General features: G+C 37.8%; 1 protein-coding gene across 4 annotated transcripts in view; it reads left to right on the plus strand.

Annotated features, from left to right (window-relative positions):
• The window catches only part of LOC134355517 (chemokine-like protein TAFA-5), a 421,627-nt gene that overhangs the window by 266,579 nt on the left and 133,280 nt on the right, over nt 1-21,768 (plus strand). Inside the window, exon 4 of one of the 4 annotated variants that reach the window (XM_063065506.1) lies at nt 14,088-20,995. The exons of the other annotated variants lie outside the window; for them this stretch is intronic. Within the exon in view, the coding sequence (XP_062921576.1) occupies nt 14,088-14,255 (168 nt within the window). The 3' untranslated portion in view covers nt 14,256-20,995. Of the gene's footprint in view, nt 1-14,087; nt 20,996-21,768 lie in introns of those variants that run through there. 4 annotated transcript variants of the gene reach the window in all.

Consider the following 21,768-nt stretch of genomic DNA (forward strand, 5'->3'; position numbering starts at 1 on the left):
CAGTGATTCAGGAACAGCCTCTTGTCCTCTACCATCTGATTCCAAAATGGACATTGAATCCATGAACACTACCTCACTTTTTCAATATATATTATTTTTGTTTTTGCATGATTTTTATTCTATTCGATATATATATAGCGGGGAACCGCGTACGAGGCAAGTTACAGCAGTGGTTTGCCATTGCCTTCTGCTGGGTGAGTTTCCAAAGAGATCACCAGCTCATAACCCAGTACGGATGGAAAGCGTGCAGGGGAGCCGGCTGGATTGGAACTCGGGACCTTTCGTCCTGAAGTCCAACGCTGATGCCACTACGCCACCAGCCGGGTCATATATACTGTAAATGATTTATTTTTCTTCTAAACAATGTATTGCATTGTACCACTGCTGCTAAGTTAACAAATTTCACGACATATGCCGGTGATAATAAACCTAATTCTGAATCTGACTTTTCCCCTCTTACCTAATCTCTCTCTCTCTCTCTTGCTGCAACTTTCCACAATCTTCCCTGTTTGCCAGGGATTATCTTCCACTTTGCTTGAAGGTTACAATTTTCTGCTGCTGTCTTTCATACCCAGAACCTGACTGACCTCTCAATCTACCCAACCGCGGGTTGGGATACCACTGTTAAATTCAGCTGGTTCCTCTGTGTTTCTAGCAGCAAGCTGAATCCCCAGCTCCCTGTAAATATCAGGGTCACATCTTTTGCTTTATATGATATCTGATCAAAACTCCCTTTCCACAATTAATATAATTTTTGGTCAGCTCTGCTAAAATCAAAATGACACTGTATATTTGAGGATTTAACCTTGCTAATGGAGTGTATATGTGCACCTTACATTTTAAGGTTGTGTGCTATTAATATAGATTACTCTCAGGAACTCAAAAGAGAAGCAATTTGTCTTCAATTGAAGGATGTCATAAAGGTCACAAGTTTATATTCTCCAGTGCAGATTCACTGCAGACAAATATGAAGTACACACTGAGGAAGGCAAGCATAAACAGAAAGAAACTAAAAACAAATTCAGACCTTAGCTGATTTTTGGTCATGGTTTCAAATTTTAAGAAAAGGTAAATTAAATGTTACTATTTTTCTGGATTTTGAGAGTAACTAGAGTAGACACAACACTTCTGGTTATGTCAAGTCTTTATTGTCTTAGTGATTCCAGGACTTCTAAAGGACAATAAGAAATATCTCTGAGATAGTCATGGGTGACAGAGTAAAAGTACCACATTCCAGCAAAGGTACCAATGTGATACTGAGTATTACTTTTAACAGGGATTTATAACCCCCACTATTTTAACTCATGCCATTTTCTTCCTTTGAATATGATCTTAATTTTTCCTGAAGAATATATACCTGTACCTTTTCTCCAATTACACCTTTTCTCTCTCTTCAGTCAAAACACTCAAATATCTGGCTTAAGAGGGAGCTGACCAAGGAGATGCAAGTTGTTTAACTCTGGATAATTGTTGCCCATGATGGGAAGTAATCAGTAGATAAACCAGCAATTCAAACAAGGTTCCAATCTGCACAATACCCTTCTGCACAAAGGTAATTTTCCCACTCTGCCAGCATGCATAGGGCATTCTCAGGACTATGTATTTTCAAAGTTTCTCCTCACATTTTAACAGAACATTATTAATAAATATGAACATTTCTGCAGATGCTTGGAATCCAAAGCAACACACACAAAATGCTGGAGGAACTCAGCAGGTTAGGCATCATCTATGGAAATGAATAAACAGTCGGCGTTTCAGGCCAAGACCACTGCCTGCTTCTGGAGAAGGTTCTCTGCCTAAAGTGTGGACAGTTTATAACTTTATTAATATCGATTAATACTTCTTAGGGCAAGGACATTCCAACCATTGTCCCTTTGAAATGGATAATATTGCCTTTGCTTTGCTTGCTCAGCCTGCAGTCTAACAAATGGGCCATAAACCGAGACATTCATTCCTCTTTTAACATGCAGCAGGGACCAGGGTGTTGCCTTCTTCATTCCTGCTGCATTTGAAGAATACCAAGACAAGTATCATTCTATGGGTATACATAAATGGCAACCTAATTTATAAATGGACTGATATCTCTAACGCAGAAGAATGACTATTCTGACATTGACCCCAATATTTGCTGTACTTTGGAGAAATTTGTCAACTCACGTGACGAACGATGGATTATAGAAGCATCATGAACATTAAGTTTTATAACATCCCAGAGGGCTTTCACTGTCAACTCCTGTCAATTACCTTAAGTTCTTTTTCTGCTATTTGCAGACATTAAAGAGTTCAGAACACAGCTGTGGTGTTAAAAAATACTCGCCTTTGAATCTGATCATGGGGAAGCTAATTTATTCTATATTATCATTGAAAACTCCGTAATAATTTTGTATGACGTCCTAAATCTATTTGTGCTCATTTGGTTAATCTCCAAAATCAGTGTTACCCAAACCTCAACTGATGAGCTTCAGCATGCTGATGACACTAGTGTTAATGCATGTTGGGAGCTCTGAGGCATCATTGACTCTTCTACTGAGGCATACGAGACGATTGATCTTCCATCTACATTTACATGACCAGCATCATCTGTGAACCTGCCGCTGCTGCACGTCATCACTCTTTGAAAACAGACATTCACAGTGGGTCCCTGGAAAATATGGAACCAATTCCCATATATGAGGTATAGCCTCCTGCTGAAGATGCTAGTGATGACACTACCACATGGAATATTTGAAAATTATGACCTCAAACATGGCACAAAATTGATGGTGTACTAGGCAGTGTTAATACTTTCACGTCGGAGACTGGGGTTACAAACAGGAAACATTTCAAGATACAGGAGAACTATCACCTAATTTGTCTTGGCAAAATCCTCCAAATTCACTGGGACAAAAAGCCAAGCAATGGCAGTGTCCTCTTTCAGGCCGACATTGCCAGAACTTGTAACAACTATTATACCCAAGGAACAGGCAGGCCATGTCATTCATATCTGACACTTTGTTACAAGCTCCTTCTCTGGAAGTGATGGACAGAGGGACACGAGGAAAAAGAACCAAAGATTTTCTCATAGCCATTTTGAAGAAAGGCAGCATCCTCACTGACTCTTGGGAGTCTTTGTTCCATGACATTTCAAAGTGGAAAAGGAACATTCAAGATAGTATTGCAAACCACAAGGTGATGTATCAGGAGCTTGTTCTTTTGGTTTGCATTGGGCCTCACGTTGACAGAGGAGAAGACTGAAGCAAGACAGTCAGGTCATTGTTGTACCAGGCTTAGCTGTTGAAATGACATACAGCGTGATCTTGGATGCTCTTGAGCTGTTTTGCTCTGCCAGTATTATAGAAAGCGATGCAGTTCAGGACTGATATAAAGTAGAAGATTTAGGATGAAGGATTGCTGTTGGGATTTCAGTGAGATATGATGTAAGTAAACATAGTAAAGATGTACTTGGTAGTTAGCAGTAGCCATGATTTGTAGTGGGGTTGCCTCGGTAGTTCTGATAGTTGTTGTGAAGTGGAACTAGCCTTTTAGTGTTGCTTAGGTTGGTGATTAAAGATTAGCTTCATTTGCCACAGTTATGTCAAAACTTACAGTGAAATGAATCTTTTTTTGTCAAATCAAATCAGCAAGGGTTGTTCTAAGTAGTCTACAAATGTCATCATGCTTCTGGTGTCGGCTTACCATGCCACAACTCACTAACCCTAACCGTGCATCTTTGAAATGTAGGAGGAGCACCCAGAGGAAGCTCACATGATTGAAGAAAGAATGTGCAAGTTCCTTAGCAAGAGCAGAAGGAACTGAACCCTAATCTTACAGCTGGCACTATAGAATATTATGCTAACCACTACCGTGTCATCCCTATAGGTGGAGGCTGGTGGCTTATGAGGTTTGGGCAAGTAGCATGTTGGGCAGGTCGCATGTTGGTAGTTGGGATGCAGTAATCTGGAAGTGTTTATGGATGGGGGTTGTGCACTCGTGATCAGTAGTGTGGTTGGCTCAGTAAGTCAGTGATCTGGTTCAAGTCTGGCAAAAGTAGCAAGCTTGAATGTTGGCGTTGCTCTGCGATTTTCGGCACGGGTTTTGTAATCAATGTAAAGCCAGACAACTACAGTACCTAGCTTAGAGAGGACTGACCTGAAATGGGAAACAGCACTATGCTGGAATCTATGTTAGGTCATATGGAATGGTTGAAAGGGTGCTAAGAGTCCTGCTTATGGATAGATTAAAGGCTTTGGCCTAAGTGGCCTACAGACTGAATGGACTGCACTGCACATTTCAACATTTGGAAGTGGTAAATGGTTATGTTTCATGCTCTGCTGAAGGCCACTATGCATATATGAGGTCCCTATGTATTTACATATAGGATCCTAAATGAAAAATATGGATTTGATTCAGTTAACAATGTCTTACTTTTTACTTAAATTGGATTACATCGTGCACAAGGCATGGTGCTCTCCAATCTAGTTGCTTCTTATTAAAAATTGCCATATTGCAATTTTTCATTTGATTTATTCACCTACATTTCTATTCACATATAACTGAATTGGTACTCCATAACTTAAACTATATAACATTGGAAATATTCATCAATGTGAAGTGATTTAAAGACAAACTTTCAATATCAGGAGAAATTGTCTAATAGAATTCAGGCTGATTAAACTGGTGACTAGAAAATGGGTGGTATGATTTACTGTCAGTTTTGTGCTTGTGCCAAAGTTGAAATTTTCTTCTGCACTTGTCAGTTCAGCGGACTAAAACCAGCAGAAACTGTAAACTCCTTAAGATGCTATTTGGATTTGTCTTTAACTTTGTATGTAAAAGCTGATGGAAGGGAGGCACATTTTCATTGAAGTGACTTGGTGACCAATCAAATATATTGTGAAATCAGGGCTTTTTGATTATTTTTTTAATACATTATAACCAGTGATTGGAAAATTATGACTGTCCTGTATACAATGCCATCATATACAAATGTTGGCTGGACATGTAGTGCACTTATGGTGGATATTCATAGAATTCATCTGGAGACAAAGTCTGCATATCTGGGCCAGAGGCAGGAGGTTGGAGGCACTTTTTCTGCAAGTCTGGCTGTCCAGGCCAGAGAGTGGAGGTAGAAAGTCCAGTATCTGTGAGATTGAGATTCCAGGGCCAAGGACTGAAGGCCCTGAAGTGATTGGTCTTGAGGTTGAAAGTCTGGGTGCGTTAGGGGGTGAGATGATGGGATAAAGTTTTGTTTTACTGTTGTTTTAAGTTGTGTTGTTGTTGTTACTGCTGCTGCTGCTTGGGTTGTTCTGTGTTTTGTGTTGTCTTGTTACTGTGTTGCACATTGTGGGCATGCTGTATTGGTGCCAGAATGTGTGGGGTCACTTTGCAGGTTCTCCCAAAACATTGTTGGTTGTGTTGGTTGTTAATGCAAATAACACATTTCTCTGTTGTAGCTTTCGATGTACAACTGATAAATAAATCTGAATCTGAACTGGTCCAATATGTCTCAGAATCTTCAGGCACAATGTTATATGACTCATAATCCAACAAGATTCATATATATCAATACCAGCAAAATAAATATTTGTTGAATATTCTGATTATTTAATAAATATAACCATGCACTATTTAGTAACCCCTTCCAGCTTTATTTTTCCCTTGGTATATGTTTTTCTGATAGCACTATTTGTACTCCAGCCCTTCTACTCACTTTAGAATTGCCTCTAAAGCTTTCTTCCATTTCGATTCTATCACCTGGAGCTCTTTCCTAACATTCTCCACCTTGATTTTCATCTCCCTTTCTGGAGGAATGTTTGACTGTTAGGTTTTCTATATAAAAGGTGCCTTGGACCATTACTTTATGTTAAAAGTGTGGTTTTTTGATGTTTGTCTTGTTTTATGTAAGTAGAACTTTCAGAAACTGACAGAGCCAGGAAGCATTCAGTGCTGACAGTGAGTAACCTCAAATCAATTCAAAGACTGTCATTTATTTACTCATTTATTTTTATTTATTGAGATAGAGCATGGGGTAAGCCCTTCTGGTCCTTCAAGCCAATCCGTGCTGCCCAGTAATCCCCCAATTTAACCCTAGCCTCATCATGGGATAATTTTCAATGACCAGTTAACTTACCACCAACCAGTACGTCTTTGGACTGTAGGAGGAAACTGGAGCACCTGCAAGAAATCCACGTGGTCATGGGGAGAATGCTTCCTTACAGCCAGCAGTGGGAAATGAACTCGGGTCGTCTGTACTGCAAAGGGTTGTACTAACCACTATGCTACCATGCCACCCGACACTTGAAAGGGGATCCAGGAAGTTGAACAAGCTGCAGACCCAGAACCATGTCAGAATTGCCAAAATCATTTTCCATTAGTTCTGATGCCATCAGAATTTCTGGAGTAAATGGAAAGCATCTTAGTATCATTAGCAATTGACCAGCAGAGTCTGTGCTATGAGCATGTATGAAGAGGATCAATGCAATTGTGTCACTGTTACAGATTTTAGCACATGCAGTCGTGGCAGGGTTTATGCAAAATTCTGGAGCCTTTCAGAAAGTCCATGTGAACTCCTCCTAACCCCAACTAAGGCTTGGAATGAAAAAGGAAAGGAGATTAAACATTTGCTCACTAAGTTCCTTTCTTATTATCCTTTTGTGATGCAGGAACATTAACTACAGATAACTTTGTATTCAGAACATTTTAATACATTGCCTTTTCATGGCTCAGAATTTATTGGTTTATCTCATTGTTTTTTGGGAGCATGCTGTGAGTACAGAACATCAATGCAAAAGATACGCAACTGGGTCATTGATTCTTTTGGTTTTTCATTTGCATATTAATGACACACTGCTTGCAATGGGAAATTTCAGACGTCTGTTTTAGTCTATTCTTGTTAACATTAATCGTGTTTCCACTGGAAAGCTTTGACAATTTGTCTCAAGCCAGGAAGAGAAAAATAGGTAAGGAATGGTGGAAACGGATTGTGATAGGGAGACAGACGATGAATATCTACAGGTCTACCAAAATATGATAGGGATTATCTTCACATTTCAGTCGGATAAACTTAATCAGAAATGATAAAAGGCAGCCAGCAATGTCCCCTTATAAAATCAAATAAAGCCAGCCTTGCAGATGACCAGGTTAAATCAGAATAATCTGCTTTTCCTAGCCATTTTCATTAATTGAAGTTTGCCATTCATTTTCTGCAGCTTCTGCAGAGGCCAATTGGGTGTATATTCGAAGAGTGTTATCCACCTATGTATGAAGTCCCCAAAGCTGACTTTCAAACTATGTTGCTGAGGAGCTATTGGAAAAGGCCATTATGTCATTTCTGAGTGAAAGATATGTATGAACCTGGGGAAGGATAGTAATTCTAGCAAGGTAGAATTATTATTTTTTTTTTAATTTTATTTTTATTTGGATAAGGAGTTCACAATTATCATGTACTTTTTTCACACATATAACCTTTTCCATTTTTTTATATGTATAAAACTACAATTATTTATACATTCTTAAGTACACATTGAGATGATATAAAAGCAAAATAAACATTTAAATAGATAATTATGTACTGTGGTAAATCTAACCTATTAGGCTAAGTAATGAAATTAGTTGTTAAGAAAAATGGTAATAATAGTTTCCATACAACCCTTCTGGACCATTTCCACTGGTCCAAAATGTTGCATACAAGCCTATATACCAACCATTGTAGGTGTTTATATCCCAATTTGTTCATGCTTGTTCCTGCCCGCAGACATAATTATCCAATCCCTATGTACTTATTTACTTAATTTTTTCATTTTTTTTATCCCTTTCCCAAATCTTTCCCTTTACTTGTGTTAATTCTCTATTTTCCAAAAAAAAACAACAAACATTTAGACTAGGGGTGCTTACGTTAGCAATATTACTGTGTTGATGAGAAGAGCAATATAAATCATTAGGAGAGTCATCTAAAGTCTGCTCGCATTGGGGTTGTATATTCAATCCATTTATTCCAGATTTGATAAAATGTTTCTTTTTGAGTTCTCAGGGAGTAGGTCAACTTTTCCATTTTAAATATTTCCAAGATAATTTCGTACCAATCTTCTAATGTAGGTGTTATTGGATTTAGCCATTTTCTAGTGATTGATTTCTTACTTGCCGCTAAGAGGGCCTGCAGCAACTTTATATCTTCCTTCTGTTCAAGGAACAATACATGCCCCAAATAGAGCGTCTCAAAGTTCAGAGGTATCTGGGACCTAAGTACCTTAACTAATGTTCTATGAATACCTTCCCAAAATAGACTTAATTTAGGGCAATCCCAGAAAATATGAAAATGATTTGCCTCCTTAGAGCCGCACCTTCTCCAACACATCACATTTGTATCTTTATATTTTTCCTGATATGGGGTCTTGAAGTATCTTATAATGTTTTTCCAACAATGTTCTCTCCAAGTCAAAGAATTAGTCGAGGACCATTGAAAGCTGCAGATTTTCCCCCAAGCCTCCTCGGAAAGTACCAACCCCGCTTCTTTCTCCCACTTCTCTTTAATATACAGTGTATTTACATTTTTAGCATGGGAGAGTGCATTATATAGGCGAGAAACTGATTTACTAGGTATTGAACTGCAAGCCGAATTCAGAATCTTGAAAAATTCTAATTCTACTGTTGATAGGTCTGTATATCTACAACTCTGGTTAACATAGTTTCGTATTTGAAGGTACCTAAAAAAGTCATTATGTTCTAGGCCATGTTTGTCCTGCAGGATTTGGAAACTTTGTAATACTCTTTTATCTATAAATGAGAGGTAGGTTGTAAGACCTTTCTTTATCCATAGCTCAAATCTTTTATCTCCTCTGTTGGGAAGGAATTCGGTATCATATGCACACCATCTAAAGAGTTTTAGCATGTTATTAATTCCACATGAATTAACCACCTTCTGCCATACTTTTAATGTAAGATTTATCCAAGCATTATTTAATTTTTCCAACTGGGCCATCAATCCTTTGTCAGCTATTGAGGCCTGAAGAGGAAAACTGTCAACTAATCCAAATTCTATTTCCTTCCATCTAGCCTTATATTCCCTATTACACCAATATAACAGAGGGGTTATCTGTGAGGCATAAAAATAATTTCTCAGGCAAGGAAGAACCATACCTCCTCTTTCCTTCCCTAACTGTAAAGTGTTATATCGAATTCTAGGTTTCCTTCCTTGCCAAATGAAGCGGGAAATCCATTTGTCCCATTCCCTGAATTGATTATCATCCACCTCCACTGGTAAAGTACGGAAAAGATATAATAACCGAGGAAGAATATTCATTTTTATAGTATTTGTCCTTGAATTTAAACTTAAAAAGGGGATAAAATTCCATCTATGCATATCTGCTTTTATCTCTGAGATTAATGGCCCATAATTTACCTGTGACAGTGTTGAAAGATCCTTTGGCAGGGTTATTCCTAAATATTTTAATGATTTAGCTTCCCACTTAAGATCGTATGTATCCTGCAATTTTTTGGATGGTGTATAATTTAGGGACATAACCTGCGTTTTCTTTACATTTATTTTATAACCTGATATTTTCCCAAAGTCATCCAACAGTGTAAACAATCCTATAAATGATTTTTCTGGTTCACTCAGATAGACCAAAACATCATCTGCGAATAACGCCACTTTCTGTTCAATCCCTGTCACCTTGATACCTTTTACGATTTCGCTCTGTCTTATTAGTTGGGCAAGTGGTTCAATATATAGCGCAAAAAGGAGAGGAGAAATTGGGCATCCCTGTCTAGTGCTTCTCTCTAAAATGAAGGAGTCAGAGAGGTCCCCATTTATCTTAATTCGGGCTGTTGGGCTGTCATACAGAGTCTGAATTACTTTAATAAACCTTTCTTGAAAGCCGAATCTTCCTAACACTCTGTATAGGAATGCCCAACTAACCGAATCAAAAGCTTTCTCAGCGTCCAATCCTACTACCATTGTCTCTTTCTCGTTCTTATTAACCTGTTCTAATATGTGCAGAGTTCTCCTTATGTTGTCCTGTGTTTGTCTTTGTTGAATAAATCCAGTCTGGTCTAAGTGGATTAGGCCAGGTAAAAGCTTTTCCAATCTGCGCGCTAATATAGATGTAAATAGTTTGTAATCTAAATTAAGAACACTAATTGGCCGATAATTGCCACATTCTAGTTTATCTTTACCCTCTTTAGGAATAACTGAAATAATCGCTTCTCTCCAGGAAGGTGGAGTTTCTCCTCTCTGCAAGATCCAATTAAAGGACAAGGTAGAATTATTATTACCATTAGGTTATTGAAAATCCAAATGGATCTTGGTGCGGAATTCTTCCATTTTTGAGCTATCGGCTACTAAATTTGGGGTTGTAACTCAAGCACTGTGATCGTTGCATAAACCTAAAATGTTCCTGTAGCGTGTGTATCCATAAAGAAGCACATGTTAATTTCTGTATCTCCTACTATCTCATTTATATCTTTGAAGAATATTAACATAGATATTATTCAGAGGTTCAAAGGTTCATTTTATTACGAATGTAAATGCGCAGAATACAACTCTGAGATTTGTCTTCTCCAGATAGCCATGAAATACAGAAAAACCTTGGAGTCATTGAAAGAAAAACATCAACATCATCCAGCATGAAAAAGAAAAAGAAACAAAACTCACAAACCCCAAGCCCCAACCCTTCCCTCACACAAAAGCTAACAGATCACTCACCCGGACACGGCAGCTGAAACATCAAACCCCTAACCCCCAAGCTCCCCCTACACAAACAAACAGCGACAATAAGAGCGAACCCCCGACCCCATTCTTGCACACAAAAAAACCTAACAGATCACTCACCAACACCAACAAGATCATCAGACCCCCAAATCTCCAACCCCTCCCTCATCCAAAAATTTAACGTCATCCGTCCACTAATCGGCGTCAAGAAAGAACACACAGAAGAACTGAAGACCAATTTAAACTACAGTCCACATTAGTGATCAGGACAACATTTATCATTTCTCTTTTCATGATTTCAAGATGTGACTATTTAACTGAAAAATATTTAACAAATTTTGGCCAAAACAACAGGCAGATTATTCTATGAATGCATTATAACTTTGATGATATCACAAACTATGCCTTTTTAGATAATTGTGAGGTCAGTTGTGGTTTCAGCTATCACACATCAACTGCAAATTTATTTTTACCATTTGGCTTCTTATGCAGTAGGTTTGCTTGATGTTAAAAGTGTAAGAAGATAAGTTGATTGTAGTTTGGTGAAGACCAAGTAAATGCAGTAATAAGATACTAGATAATTCTTTCTGGAAATCATTCTAGGAATGAAGCTCTGAAATAAGCACTGAAAATTTTACTTTTAATGTGATTCATGGATTTCTGTCCATTTTCATTCATTTAAATTTCTATCCAATGCAAGATTCCTTTAGCTAACAGATAAATGATTAAATATCCTAAATCAAAGGAATCAATCACGTCAGTTTCACTGATGTTATTCTTACATGAATTTTGCCCTCAGATTGGTGCATCTTTCATTGATTGTAAAATGCAGTTTTATATTCTGTTACCTGTTAGCTACACCAGTTTTGAAAGACGTTTCCTTATGGCAAGCTTGTTCATATTACAAGAAGTGCAAAACACAAGGGACACAATTACCAGGGTGTTTGGTTGCTGTTCTTTTTTTGAACAGGTTCTTGGACCGAGATTTTCATCTGCAGCTGATTTTTCTTGGGAAGCAGAAAATAGGCTTTAGTTTGCTCCAGAAATTGCAGGACCACAGAACCAAGAAGGAGGTTTTCAATGCAGCAGTAAGAAGTACGTGGATACATAAAATAAGAGTCCTTGCTGAATTTCCAAATTGAAGCACTTGCTTCAGCAGTAAGAATTGCTTGCGAAGTAAATTATAGTCATTATAGTCCTGTGAATAAAATCTACATCTGTTCCTGGCATTGTTAGGGCACTGATCTATATTATTTCTAGAATCTGCTTATTTCTTACATTTTATGTGCATTGTACAAAAGTGGGATGTGTGTGCAGTATCTCCTCCCACAAAAAAAATCACAAAAAAAATCAACTGTTCTGGAATTACAGGAAGAAATATTTCTGATTCTAGTCTTTGTGTTTGCCATTTTTGAAGTCTGTGAGGCAATTGTCAGATGAGTGCTTTTCTCCTCTTCACGGCAAAGCACCCGTACCCCTATGGTAATGTAACAGATTGGTTGGCACTGTGCCCAATTTCCACAGCACTGACCAAACCTCCATGGCGCAGTGCCCAACTCCCTGGAACATTACCAACCCTTCACAGCACCACACTAGCTCTTCAAGCTCCGCAGTACCACACTAGCTCTTCAAGCTCCACAGTACCCCCACTCCTCAGAGGTATACCAGCCCCAACATAATCCTCTCTCTAAAATGAAGACCTGCCCTTCACAGTACAATACCATTTCCATGGTACAGTAGATGTTCCCAAACCTACAGCTCCTGCTGCCGACAGCTCAGCAAGAATAAGCAGATTTTTAAATTAATGCTTGCTTCATTACCGAGCCAAATTTCAATTTGTGCTTAAACATTGATTGATAGATAAAGGGAATGTAGTAAAAGCTATCAAATAACATTCTATGAAATGCTTCACAAAACATTTGTTTGAAAAGTTTGCTTAGAATAAAATAAAAGTGCAGCAGAATTAATAGAAATCTGGTTGACAGTAAAAAGATTTTTAAAATCTATTGTTTTTAATTGAATTGTTTTAAGGAATGTTGGCAAGACTAGCATTTATGGTTTATCCTACTTTAGATGTGATCTGACTGCATTTCTAGACTATTTCTGACAGAATTAACCTTTTTTGTAGGTGTGAAGTCACATAATGGCCAAACTAGATAAGGGCAGTGGATTTCATTTCCTGAAGGATGTTAGGGATCTAGTTAGCTTTTTACATTTCATTGTCTCTATTACTATGGCTAACGTTTTAAAATTTAATCCCAGACTATTTAATTAACTAAACTTTAATTTCGCATGCTGTTGTGATAGGTTTTGAACTCAGTTCTCCAGGTCATGATTATCAGCGCAGTAATTTAATAACCATACCACCATCCACTAATGCCCAGCATACAGTTAGATCTTGAGCAAATAGTTTTAACCTCAAATCATATTAAATACATTTCTAAGATATAAACAGATTTTAATAATTATTAACAATTTTTTCAGATTAGTTTAATAATACATTTCTGATTTTCATCGTGTCTTACCATCGATGAAGCCAAAACCTGACCACTATTGTATAAAAAGGCATAATTATACTGACAACACTTTTATTGTTTCTAGATTTGATAATGACAGACTTTTTGATGAATCTGCATGTGTCAAAGTAGTTATGAAAATTTGATCCCTGGGAAGTGGTAAACACTTACACTGTTCTTAGTTTCATTTTAGTTTCACTTTTCAACGTATAAAATGGAACCACAAATTATGTTTGGATTCCTGAAGAGGTATGGAATTAAACTAAATCAAAACTAAAGATCATTTAGCCTAAATACTTGTTTAGTACAAGAATATTTTATGGAAAAATATGTCTAATGAATAGCTCATGAAATTAACCCTAATATACTGATTGTAGTGTAAAGCACAGTAATCTTGTGCTGTCTATTGTAAGATTTCTAGTGACTTGTCATCACTATCTATATTCTTAGTCAGACGGAACAGAATAGTAATATTATATGATAATATCATGAGTGATAAGCAGCAGTTAGAGCTAGCCAGTGTTGTTTGAAGTGGAAAAGGTACAGTATTGTGGCAGAGTGTGGCTGGACAGCAATGCCCAAGGTAAATTAGGTAGAAGAAACAATGAAGATTGGTGCAACATTATTGAAAACCCTAAGATTTTGAGATGACCTTGGGTCTGAGAAGTAAATGTTTTCTGCAGAATCCGGTTAATATTTGGAATGGACTACTAGAAGAAGGGATGGAATCAGCTGCAATTACTGTATTTAAGGTCCAGTTAAATAGACAAGACAGAGGAGGATATGGGTCTCATGCAGGGAAATAGGATTATTGTAGATGGATCTAAAAGGTCAGTATAGACATTGTAGGCCAAATGAGTAATTTTTGTGCTGTGTGTCTCTAGGATACAGTGGAGACCTTAGGTGGAAAAGATGTGAAGAGAAAGAAATTTCTGCAAACCACAAGAGAAATTCTTCCAGGTGCACACTCTGAACTGAGTAGAGACGGTCATGTGAAACAGTTCCAGGCATCAAGCCCTGAGTACGTGGATGCAGTGCCACAAGTTCAATAGTATCCTTAACAGCAACTGAATGTTAAATGTTTAACAAGATCAACCATGATCATGTTAAAGGATGTACCAGGTTTGAAAGGCCGAGTGGCCTACCCTTGCTCCTATTTTGTACGCTCATACTGGTGTATAGGTTGCTCACCACCATCATCAATTTTCTCATCAGTGGACAATATTTTGTCTCATTTTCCATCTATACGTTTTCTGCAGATACTTGGATACAGCTGGAGCAGTGGACTGCTACAGAATGAAGCATCAAAAAAGCAATCAGCGTAAAAGGACTTTTCCTAAATGATTTGTTCCCTGTGAGCTACTAGACCAAGTCATAGAATTGGGTACAATTACAGTGGTTAAATGACATTTGGCCATATCAGTTTGAGGATCTTCATCTTGTTGTGTTGGAGAGGTTTGTGAGCTTGAGATCCTGAGAGACAGAGTTAGCCATCTGGTGCTTAGCTCCTGGTAGGGTCATCCATAGTCAAGGGGTTGGTTCCAGATAAAGAACAATCCAACCAGAGCCGCAGCGGTGGAGCTGGCATGAGATGATGACAGATCATAACAAAAGTGAAGGTGGAGGAAGGCTGCAGCAGTGAAGATTCCCTAGTCATCCTGCATTCCATGCCACTGGACTCTAACATCAACCCACAAGGACTGTGTGGTAGCTGCCCATGCAACAGCCTTCAAACAAAAGTCAATCAAGGTCACACACAGGCATTCTCCATTAAGGGAATCCACTCTAATATCCAGAATGTGGATCCCAGATCAACCTCTACAGCTACCTGAGGACTTACCAATAGACAACCCCTTTGGAGAAGGGGTACTTTGCTTGAATGACCACAGAAGGAAGGAAAAATGGTAAGGATTAGAGAAATATAGGCTAATGAACAGAAATGGGAATAGCTCAAGAATACAGCTTGGCTGGCATGGATGAGTTGGGCTGAAAGGCTTATTTTTGTACTGTATAACTCTAGGAAGATATTCATCATAGCTCAGCCTGATGTTGAAAGAGTGGAATATCATCTGGTTGTGACTAAGGGTGCATTTAACACATAGCACTTGTGAGGTTGTGTACGTGGAGTCAATGACATTCTGAACCATGGGAACCCATGAATTCTACCAAAACCACATGCTTTCTGTATCTTTTGATCTGTGACAAAAGTAAACAACATTCAGTTAGCTCTCAGTGAAGGCATGCCTTTCTTCATGCTACAATTATGGCAAACTGTGTGATGTGGATATTTCCAGCTTAGGTCTCGAAGGAGCAAGACACTTAGAAGTTGCCATATTCACCTTGACAATTTGTGTCTTTCCCTTCCCCTAATCCTGCATCAACTAGTACATCTTAGTAAATATGCCCTTATTGAAGCACAGATACAGCACTCATTTCACACCTTGTCTGATTAGTCTTGCCCTTGTTTTCCCATGACTGGTTTGCACAGGTGGCTTGAAGTCGACAAACATTTCTTTGGCATCTGGCACACCGCTCCACATAGACTTTTGCAACTGTAGAGGCCAACTGAAAACCTAAAACTCTGTGGAAATATACCAGCAGAAAGCAAAAAAAAAATCTAAGAACCAGTGTGAAAGTAATTTGATAGATCCCTTTGAATACACCTGGTTGTTGGGAGGAGGTAGCTGGGGGCATGACCTTCATGCTGTAAAATGCAACTAATTCGTGGATGTGCAAGAGAACATTCACTTCCAAAGTAGCAGCATGAGTCAAATCAGTATTTAACAATTGTTCACTGCATTCAATACCTCCACTAGGATGACAGCAGGTAACCCACATATCCTGTGGTTTTTTTTCCCTTCATATTCACCCAGGATCTCTCACTCCTCTTTCTCTAGCTCCCATCCAATGTTGTTTCCTTCCCTCATCTGGGCTGATCTGCCTTTCACTCACACTACTTAACCTGCTAGGTCCCCTGTCCCCTTCCCTTACTGGTTCCATCTGCCCATTAGTCCTCCTTTAACTGGTTCTACTTTGCTTATCAGATTCTAGCACCTGTAACTATTTTGTCTGCACTTCATTTCTCCACCTAGCTCCTTCTGCCCTTCCACCCCATCTTCTTTTTCTCTCCCGATCTAATTTTCTATCTATCGTCCACCCAACTGCTACCTTCCAACTCCACCATCCCTCTCCTCCTCTACCTGGCTACATCTGTGCATCATCCCCTCCTCAGCTGGATCCACCCATCACCTGCCTGCCCCGCACATCCCTCCCTCTCATCTCTTTATACTGACAACCTTCCTTTTGGACTTTCACTCCTGATGCAGGGTCTTGATCTGAAATGGCAATTATACCCCTGCTTTCCAAGATGCTCTATGATCTGCTGAGTTCTTCCAGAAGTTTGCTTGTGGCTCCAGCTTTGAGTACAAACTTACTATTTACTTCTTCCATTTCCTGTCATTGAAATTTCCACATTCATGGCATCAACACTGATTTATCTGACTTCCAGTAACTACATCCCTCTGTACTCACCCCGCCCCCATTTGTATTCCCTTATCCATCTGGCCCTTCCATCCCTTTTCTTTCCCCTCATCTATCCTCACAAACTGTTCGTCACCTACAGTATACCTTTCTCCCTCTGGTTCCCCACTTCCTTCCAATTCTTCTATGATCTACCACAATACACTGCCCTCTCCTGTCTGATCCCTCCTTCTGCAACCCTTTGTCTCTTCCACCTATCACCTTCCAGCTTCTCACATTATTCACTTTCTCCCCCCTCTCCCACGTTCCCCTCCCCCCCACCACCCCACTGGGTATCACCAATCTCCTGCCAGCTCATGCTCCTCTCCTACTCCATTCTTCTATTCTGGCCTCTGCTCTCTTTCTTTCTAGTTGTAATGAAGGGTCTTGGCTCAAGATATTGATTGTCTATTTCCCCTCATAGATGCTGCCTGATCTTTTGAGCTCCTCCAGCATTTTGAATGTGTTATTCCATCTTCTCACCACTGCTGGGGTCAAGAGGTTTTCTCTCATTTCCTAAGCAGTTTTCTTGCCAACTGTTTCTCACCGATGGCCAGTATTTATGGTGTTCTTCATAATCAGAAACACTTTCTCTGCATTTTTTCATTTAAAACTTTGCAAAATTGTAAAAGCTTCTAATTAGTTATCCACCTTTCTACTTAGTTATCCATTTTTGTCCTTTTTTGAATGTTCTCACATAACTATAATTATTCTTGTAAATCTTCTTTGCACCTTCTCAAGTACCTCAATTCGTTGCAATCGTCCTCAATTTTGATTATCTACAAATCATTTACAAATTCATAAATTATGTTTTTAATTCTATAGTCTAAATCATTCCATAAATTCTAAGAAACAAAGGTCTAACAGCCGAGCTTTGTTGAATGTCACTGTGCATCTCTCACTGTAAATTGCTTCCGTGTTCTGCTTTCTGTCTTGAAGCTGGGTTTTTTCATCTATCCATCCATGTGTATGCCCAGTTCACGTCTTGGCTATATTTTCCTTGCTGAAAGTTGTTTGAAATTTGAGATAAATTAATTCTTCATGACTAATGTCTATTCTCTATGTTACATTTTCAAAACAAATGAATAAGTTCGGACAGGTAAGCTTAACTGTTTGAAATCCATTCTGATGATTCAATACTAATATTTTGTTGTTGCATTTTCTCTATTCCTTCCTTTAGTAAAGACTCATTATTTTTCTTACCACTTAAAATAAGCTGACTTTTCTATAGTTCCATGGAAATGATCTATTCCTCTTTGTAAATGTAGGTATTATATTACCTACTGATCAGTCCTCTGCCACTACATCTTTTCAACAAGTTATTAAATAAATACAGTAATGCTTCTGCCCATCCTACCTCCAGATATTTAAAAAATGCGGATGCTTTCAATCTGGACTGGGGTGTCATCTTCTACATTATCCAATATATCCTTTCTTTTCTGCTGTAAATCTGTTAATCTCATCATTCACCACTTCATTTAATATCATGCTTTCCTGTTCTAACAACCCCTTAATTCCAGTAAGATGACAGTGAACCAGGACACAGTGGCCTCTCCGCGGTCAACCAAAAGTATCTTTATCTTTTTTAGAAAGCTTTTTTATGATGACACGATACTGCTGGACATTAAGATCTTCAAGTACTGCTGGTCTACAGCAAGTTGCTTGTTAGTGGAGGAGCTGGACTAGGTGTGGATCTGTCACCTTGGGACTTGAGCTTTAATATATTTTTTTAAGTGACTGTATTTTTACTGCTAGCTTATATGTGCTATATTGTATGTGCCTCGTGCTGTGTATGGCCGTTGGTACTGTGATTTGCAGCTTGGCCCCAGAGGAACACTGTTTGTTTGGCTGTATTCATGGGTATTTGCTTATGGTTGAGTGATAATGAAACTTGAAATTTTGGTGAAATATAATGGAATGTTTCATCTCTGTCCTCCTGCTTATCTGTCTATTTTTAATATACCCAGTACATGAACACTATTTTAATTTGTGGTAAATATCTTGAATAATGTGGGTCCTGGAATGGTTTTGGGATTGAGTATATTAAAATACTCTATAGTTATGATCCTACTTCAAGATATTTTAATTCTGGATCATTTTTATTCTGTTGTCTAAAGTTTCAACTGAACATAGTAAGCAGTAATGTATAAGTGCTAAATAGGGAGCATAATTATCTTAGAGACACATGATCCTTGATAAATATCATTTATGGAAAAGTGTTCTCTAGTCATCCTCAGTTTTCAAGTAACATCCAGATTAAATCCAGAGTGGCCTTTCATTAATAGTTATTGTTTTAATGTCATACATTGCCTTTATTTGACTCTTTGTGGAATATTCTCTGAAAACATAATTTTTAAAATGGAGGAGATCCAAAAATTCAAAAAAAAGTTTAGATTTATTTGTCACATGCACATGAAAACATAGTGTGCAATGCATCATTTGCGTCAACAATCAACATCGTACAAATACTGCAATATGATTGTTTCCATTGGGGTGAGGCTTCTAGTGTTATATACAGTATATCATTGTACTTCCAAACTGCGGTGGCCACTGGTTCCACGCCAGTATTGACAGATTGTTCAATTTGCCTGTCATCAACAGGTTTATTATATCTCTGTTTTGCCACTACAGAACACTCAACAATAGCAGACACTTCACTGCTTGGAGTAGAGAAAGCTGCACATCTCAGCAACTGTGCAATAGTCTGCTGATGGTTGATTGAAACAAACACATTAATCCAAGAAAGAACACTTTGAGTTATATTTCGAATCTTCAAAGGGACAAAAATGTCCTCCACTGAATTATTATGTGATGAATCAAGTATTTATTTTTGCTATGGATAAAAGGAATGTCTTTTGTCTTAGCTAATTAGCTCTAAATATCTTGCTGGTGCAGGCGACTCTTGTTAATAGTCATATAAAAACTTGGCTATCACCTTCAAAACATGTTTAAATGTTAATGCAATAATATACAATTACAATGCATATTTGCCCCCTCAGCATATGACAGATACAGTTGTAGCTAAATCTAATCTATATGTTCACCATTACAATATACAATCATGTCAATGGTTGCAAGATCCTATTAAATTAGTCTGTAAATGTTATAGGTGCAGAGTTACATCTTTTCATAAGTAATAGTTGGAAATTTTAGTAGAAATTGGAAGGAGACAGTCATGAAAGTAAGGCAGAAAAAATAGCACAAAATTCATTGGTATATTGATTTTAGTTCCACTTCATCGGACCATGGAGAGTCTCTCACATTGTTGGGAAGAAAGTTGATTAGAGACCCAAGAAATGGTGTATTGTAACTGCACTGAGTCCAGTGATTAGGGCAGTAGGTGTCAATAATAGTCAATCCTTCAGCGTGCAAAAATAACAGCCAGATGTCCAAACTATAAGCTGTCGCTTGTTGATCAGTGATACAAAGACTGCCATAACATTTTCAAAACCGTCAGTGCAACTAATCTGTTTAGTTAATTATTTATATCTACATTGTCACTTGGTCATAAATTAACACATCAGTATTTGAGGTTATATTCTGCTGACTGAACTCAGGATATATATATGAAGATTGATTCTTACAGTGTCTGAGGTTATCACTTTTTTTGAATGAAAACATTAATTTTAAATTTACTTTCTTCCCATCTCTTATTTTTTTTTTTAAAAAATTCCTTTCCACTATGTGTATTAACGTCAGTCACATGGAAATCTGTTCCCAATCAAATTATATCAATTAAGGTTTAAGTTGTAAGATAATTTTTTGCAAAAACTATTCTAATGATTTGAGTATCTAAGGAAAGTTAATTGAAATTCACATTGTTCCATATGCTAATAGGCATGATATGTGCATGGCACAAATGAGTTTTGACTTGAAATGTTGAAAAAACACTTAATAGTATTCAAGATATACTGTATATAATGGAATAGAACTCTAGTTCACTTCATCAGAATGTGTTGCATGACCACTGATACTTCTGAAGTTTCTAGATTGTACAATACAATGGGAATCAAGTTATTAGCTGGCAGTTTGTGAACAATTTGCATTAATTTCAGTTCTCTGACTTTCATTCAGTTGTACAGTATATCATTAGTTTTCCCATGAACTACTGCAAATAAGCGATTTCAGATTTTTTAAAATTATTTGTTAAAATAAATCCATGTATTTATAAAAAAAGATGTACTTTAATTATTACACCTAAAATGTATTTATCTCAAAATATGTTTTAAATCAATTTCAGCATTTTAACCCAAAATAAATTTCAAACCATTGCATCAACCTATGAGTTATAAAATGGATGTAATTTCTGCAAAATTTCTCTAAAATGTTTTGTTTTAGATATTAGTTTTCCTTTTATCAATTTTATTATGTGTCACACCTCTGATCTGATAACATTTTGCGTGGAGTCATGTTATCAGTTTGTTATGGTAATTGTGCTGCATTCCTGTTGTAGTATTAAAGTGATCTGTTTCCATATTATAGTACAGTCAATATCACAAAATAGCACAAATCAACACAGTATTTGAACAATAGAAGCATTTTTTAACTCTCAATCAATTCAGCAAATATATCATTTCCCATTATCAGTTTTTATTGATTCTGATGTGCTAATATTGAACTAATTTATTTGTTCACTAAATTCCCTTAACAGTGGATCAAATAATATTGTAGCAATCGGACAATCTAAGTGCCTTATAAAGTTTACAGTTTCAATAAATATGTTTTTATATTTACTTTTATAAAAGTAAGTGTGGGTGTGAGGCGAGGTCGAAGCATGTCGAGGTGAGGTCGAGGTGTATTTGAGACAAAGCAGGGCGAGTGGAGCGGAGTAGAGGCAGATTCAAGGCCTGTCCACCTAAACCTAAGGGTGAGGTTTGATCAGTCTAAGTGCAGGCCTATTTGGAAAGGTCGGGTCTGGGCCGAAACGTGGCAGCGAAGTCCGTGCCCGGAGTGTATCGATGCGAGAGGGTCTAGGTCCTGGTGTGAGGAACGACACAATGTTTGGATGATTTAAACGCTGAGCCAGATGGATTGAAAAGGCAAGGT

The sequence above is a fragment of the Mobula hypostoma genome, chromosome 13 (assembly GCF_963921235.1).
Source record: "Mobula hypostoma chromosome 13, sMobHyp1.1, whole genome shotgun sequence".
NCBI classification, from domain to species: Eukaryota; Metazoa; Chordata; class Chondrichthyes; order Myliobatiformes; family Myliobatidae; genus Mobula; species Mobula hypostoma.